This window comes from Pyrus communis, chromosome 5 (genome assembly GCF_041283825.1).
Source record: "Pyrus communis isolate YQ-2024b chromosome 5, ASM4128382v1, whole genome shotgun sequence".
Taxonomy (NCBI): Eukaryota; Viridiplantae; Streptophyta; class Magnoliopsida; order Rosales; family Rosaceae; genus Pyrus; species Pyrus communis.
In genome coordinates this window covers 16,984,802-16,990,933 of record NC_142569.1, presented here as the reverse complement: position 1 = coordinate 16,990,933, position 6,132 = coordinate 16,984,802, and the positions used below count along the sequence as shown (strand labels likewise).

General features: G+C 36.8%; 1 protein-coding gene across 1 annotated transcript; it reads left to right on the top strand.

Annotated features, from left to right (window-relative positions):
* Positions 1-2,097: 2,097 nt before the first annotated feature.
* On the top strand, positions 2,098-2,948 carry LOC137726848 (peptidyl-prolyl cis-trans isomerase 2). The gene has a single exon (XM_068465805.2). The coding sequence runs from the start codon at positions 2,184-2,186 to the stop codon at positions 2,700-2,702; it is 519 nt and encodes a 172-aa protein (XP_068321906.2). The 5' UTR covers positions 2,098-2,183; the 3' UTR covers positions 2,703-2,948.
* The last annotated feature ends 3,184 nt before the right edge of the window (positions 2,949-6,132 follow it).

Genomic DNA, 6,132 nt, shown 5'->3' with positions numbered 1-6,132 from the left:
ATTATAAATAAATAACTGCTTTGTCACGAATGCGGAAGACGTCCGGCGCGCTGTCTCTGCTCTCACCTCTCTCTCTCTCCCCCTCTCCTTGCGTAATTTTGAATTACAACGATTTAATGAAATTTGATTTTAAGGGTTAAATAAGCAAGTTGGTGTTTTAAGTTGTTAGAATAGTGGTGAGCTTGTTATTCAAGGTGAAATAATGGCTAAAAGAAAGTAAAAAATAGTGTGTAAAATTATTTTTCTAAAATACACAAGTTTGGAGGAAGTTGGAAGGATAGTTATGCAATTCAGATTTGCATAAAAAACTTATCTAGAAAAAAAAAAAAGAAAAAAAGAAAAAAGGGATTTAACAAAAACTTATCTAGAACAAAATGATGGGATTGTTGAAGCAATGTTTGTCATGGGACATGTCGCTTAGTAACTGTCACGTGATGAGTGTTGGAAAAAGATATGGCCAAGCACTCAATGAAAATTGCCATACATGATTACTAGTTCTGGAAGAAATTGGAATAATTTGAAGAGAATCCCACAACTTTTGTAAAGAAAGTGCCCTCCTCTTTTTGGGAACAATAACCCTATAAAGCATATTTGACATGGGGTTCATATTTTCTATTAGCATCTCCAATTGTGTAGGTAATGGTGTAGGTAAATAAAATAGACAAACTATCCTATAATTATTGACGTGGTGAGTTGGCCACTCAATTGCGACATAGAAAAAGTTCATCATTTCAATAGAATAGTTAAAAACTAAGCAGGCAAAATTTTAGTTTATTTCATATTTAACATCTACTTTTATACTTCATTTTATATTTTTTCCCTCAACATGGAATACTTTATTATAAAAAATAGTGATGTGAGGCACATTTTCCTATAATGTTGAAAGCAGAGTTCTAAAAGATGCTAAACGCTAATCGAGCACTAGGAGTTAGTCGAGCGATAGGCTGAGGCCTAGCGCCTAGGCGGCTAGACGGAGGCCTAGACAAATTTAAGTTAGTTAATTATATATTGTATAAATAAGTGTATATTTATTCTTAATAAAATACATAATTATTTTAGAATATATAAATTGTAAAATAAAATGACATATAAATTATAACATAAAGTATAAAGTATTAGAACATATTAAAAACATGAGAACAAGCATATAACGAGTGTTCATCTAAATATTCAACAAGTTCTTACATTTTATTGAAAAACATAAAATGCAAAATGAAAGTTATCGGTTTTCTGTTTAAGTGAGAGTTACGACTTGGAAAAGTTTAGGCCGGTGTTTAGGCTGGCTAGCGGACGCCTAAGCGGGTCTAAGTACCCTTTATTAATTTCAAACAGCTAAGAATTAATCGAAATGGTAACCAACTGCTTAAACAGTGCTATGCAGAGTTTTTTAGAACATTGGTTGGAAGTAGTGAAAAATGCCTACTTTGTGACTTGTGAGTATAGGCAAAAATTGCATACGAAATTGACTACATCATTGGAGCAGGTTTTTACCTACGTGAATCGTGATTGTGGCTTATCAAAATAGATTTGAGTGTCTATTTGCCTACTCCAACTCCATTGAGAACCAACTAATCTTTAATTTAATCTGATTGTTTGTTGGATCAACCCACATTTTCCTGGTTGGTGTACATTAATTTATCCCTTTTTTTTTTTTTGGGCGCATAAAAATTGGGCCCCCTGACCCGTAATTTCAGATCTTTTGGCTTCACGTATTTGTTGGCATCTTCGTGACATCTCGACCGTTGGATCTGCTCCAGATAGGGTTTGTAAGACCAGTCAAAATTGTCAGTGTTTTCACTTTTTGATTGAAGAGCATGTGTGCCACGTGTGCCTCACCAACCTAATCCCCCTCCAAACGGCGTCGTTTCTCTTCTGAGATGTCGACGAAGCCTTATCCGTATAATGACAAAAGCATATACCTACTTCAGTAATTTCACTCAGCCTAGGGTCCCCATAACTTAACCACGGTTAAAACCCCGACCCAACCACGGTTAACCATCCCCTTTCGGATTCTCTCCACGTTTTCCCATCCAACGGCTGACAAAAGCTTGCCCTGGATATCCACCGCAGAAACCCTTTTATAAATCCCCTCGTCCTCGTCACCTCGTCCACGCATCACAAACCCTAATTGTACTCTCTTTCCCCAAATCACTCCTCTCCAACAAACCAATCAAACCCTAGCAATGGCAAATCCTAAGGTTTTCTTTGACATGACGATCGGAGGCCAGCCGGCCGGCCGCATCGTGATAGAGCTCTTCGCCGACACCACCCCCCGCACCGCTGAGAACTTCAGGGCTCTCTGCACCGGCGAGAAGGGCGTCGGCCGCTCCGGCAAGCCCCTCCACTACAAGGGATCCGCTTTCCACCGTGTGATCCCGGGTTTCATGTGCCAGGGAGGTGATTTCACCGCCGGAAACGGCACCGGAGGCGAGTCGATCTACGGCGCGAAGTTCGCAGATGAGAACTTCAACAAGAAGCACACCGGACCCGGAATCTTGTCCATGGCCAACGCCGGTCCCGGAACTAATGGATCTCAGTTCTTCATCTGCACCGCCAAGACCGAGTGGCTCGACGGCAAGCACGTGGTGTTCGGGCAGGTGGTCGAGGGGCTCGATGTGGTGAAGAACATCGAGAAGGTGGGGTCTGGACAGGGAAGGACCTCGAAGCCGGTGGTGATCGCCGACTGTGGCCAGCTCTCCTAGACGATGCCGTTTCGACTGCTCATCTGTGGATGATGGAAACGTCGTCGTTCTATGTCTTTGTTATTATGAGTCTTTAAATTTGGGTACTAATTAGGTGGCGTCATATTAGGGTTTGGGTTATGGACCTTATTATGGTTTAATTCTCTGATTTTCCGTCTAATGCTCTTCCGGTGGTTTCTCATCTGAGACTCTTTATTCTCTGTCGAACTGAGCTATTATCGTTAAATAAATTAGGCTTTTTCCTCAGTTATTTTGTCCCTCTTTTTTTTCCAGTGCTTTATATTATAATATTAATTATGCTTGCTTATTGCTTATGATCTAATTATGCAGTTTAATTTAGTTCAAGCAAGTGTTTTTGGCCCTTTAAACCTCACGTCTTACAAGTGTATTTTTTTTCTAAATATAGAAACGCAGAATGAGAAATTTGGAGAATTAATAATAATTTTCTTGTTTAATTGCTGGTTGTTGAACCGTTGGCTTTTAGGATAATTTTAAGGTGACTGAAATTTTAAACCAAAAGTCAAAATTTGTAAATCACAACGATTGGAGGATGGTTGTTCGTGTTTAATTTTTGTTAGTGACATAATTTGTAAATGTAGATTAAAAATTGGTATTTTAGCATGATATGTTCGGTATTTAAATAGAGAATTATTATTAGTATTTTAAAATTTTTATTTTATATTTTTTACAAGTATTTTTTTTTTTCTAATTAGTTTGCAGTACCAAAAGATTTTTAGTATGTTCTTTCTAAATATGGTCAAATATATGAATTTAGGTTTTTGGATTGTGGTGCTTATTGGCATATTCATGGACTTTTAGACCTCGTTTGGCACACCGCATAAAGCATCGGATAGTACTAATTATATGGAATACGGTGTTTGATGTCTGTTCGTATTAAATAGCTATCGGATTAAATAATCCGACCCATCTATTTTATCCAGTGAATACCCGCTTCTTTGTACTCTCCAAAACCACGGGACAATTTAGTCGGGGTTCTCTCTCCCTCTGTTCTTCGTTTCCCCTCTCTTCTTCCCAGCTGCTCTCTCTGCTTACAAAAACCAACCACACTTCCTCCATTTTCCTAATCAAAACTCCCCAAAATTCCAAGTAGCTTCCACGAAACCAAAGAATCCCACAAATCCCAAAACCCAATTCTTTCGCCAGCCACCATGAACCACCACCACCAGCAAGTTCCATCCAACCACCCAGAACAAGACTTTTCTTTCCCTGCATCCTCTTCTGGCTGCCGCAGGATCTCCCTCCCTCTTCTTCGCCGCTGCATTTTCCTCTGCCGTTGCATCTTTCTCTACTTCCTCCACCACAGACTCTTCAGTTCTCCCCCTGCATCTTCTTCTGGCTACTGTAGGAGTTCCCTCCCTCTGCTCTGCCGTTGCATCTCTCTCTGTTTCCTCCGCCACAAACTCTTCGGCTCTCCGTCTCGGATCTCAACAAACAAAGAAACAAAGATTTGTCGATTTTTTTTTCTTCCCCTTTCTTATCTGTTTCACTACCAAACACAATATAAATAATATGGTTATTAGTTTGATACTGCATCAAACGTCTGATTAATTTAATTACTATTATTCGATGATTATTTATCCTATCTGATAAAAATAATCAGTACAGTCTGAACTGTCAAACGAGATCTTAGTGGATAAAGTTGGAGGAAGACTTGTCTGTAATGGGCCTTGATATGGCGAGTCTAATAATGTAACGTGACATTTACGAACTCGTTGGATGTAAATTGATTTATCTCTTTAAATGCACAGGTAGAGGTAAGAATGGGTATTGGATGATGGCAGATATTTGATGATGCAGCTTTGTGTCAGCTTTGTGTGTGGTCCACCCAACGTTATTATCTACATTTATATCACATATATATGTTTTTGTATTTAAAGATAATTTAAAAATATTAGATTTCAATAAATAATAAAATCACTAAACTGGCATACGAAACTCTTGGAACATCATGAAAAAATACGAAACACATAAAATATTTTTTTTATAATTATCTTGGCCGTTGAATTTAAATTTGGATCGTTAGATATTTTTTATTACAGTTGGATTTGATAATATTAGACTTTAGTTGTTGGATTTGATGAATTTATAAATGTAAAATTAAAAAAAATACACATATATGGTGGGCAAGTCCACTAAACTAAGGAAAAATCTTGGTCTAAATTTTACCGAAAATGAATTTTGGGTTAAAACTCATATTTGATCTAAGAGTTAGAACAAGTTGGAGTAGATTTAGAATCTAAAATTTGAGTTTTACTCTAAAAGTTGAAGTAGGTCTAAACTCTAATACTATTTTCCTACCCAAAAATTCACTAAACTGGCAAAGTGACAATAGTTCAAATTCAATTAAAATGCATGTCGACATGTTTAAAAGTTCGAGAAACCGTGGCGTCCTTGTTTTTTCTCTCGTCTGCTCAACATGCTATAAGTTGAAAGTGTGTTTTCTTGAGACGGCAGAGGCTTTTGGTGAATTTTGTACTTCCCTCAACCCCCTTGCTAAATCTAATACAAAACAAAAGAGATGTGTTTTCTTGATTGGAGATGTTTTGGCCCGCACGTACACATAGGCTTCTTTCTCATTGGGTTTCCCGGATGTGTTCCACGCGACCTAATACAAAACAAAAGGGACGTTGTTATTGTTTCAATTTTTATTTGAGATGTCCAATGCATTACTATAGCTATACCACGATATGCATTTTTCTTTTCCTTTTTTTTTTTTTTTTTTTTTTTTTTGGGGATAAGGATTTGGCTCCTCAAGTGTTGAAGAGGAATGCCTTTTTAAAATACGTCGTGGTTTATTTATAGAATTTTGTATTTAGAATCAGAATCGTTTATATTATAAATCACTATATAAAAAAAAACAGCTGTAATAAAAAATTATGTCGTTGAGTCATCGAACTTTTATAAAACAAATAAATGGATTCGTTAAAAACATTACAAACCATTTTCTACAATTGATTTGATTAAATAATCTTAGTTTTAATTGATTTTTTGTAGAAATAATCTTTACACAATGATTTGTAATATAATATAAACAGTTTCAACCATAATATGCTAGAAATTAACACTCAAATTAAATTATGTAATTGTAGTACTAGTAAGTTTATGTGCGCGTAAAAGAGTTTAGATTATAGTAGGACTCCAGGGAATTAGTTAGAGAATATGTAAAGCTTAGTAAGACTCTTCTGTGCAGTCGAAGATAAAATAAGATAAAGTGCACAACAACTCCCTTATCTCTTTAATAGTATTTCACTCCATCTAGGATCCTCTTCCTTGATATTCCTCATCTTCTAAACCTCATCTTTAAATCCTCAAGATTTTTGCACATGTTTGACACTTCCATAAGCTCCAAAACGCCTTGTTCTTGTTCTCCCTCCAATGCAATCCAAAATCAAGTCCAACTCTGTTCCTT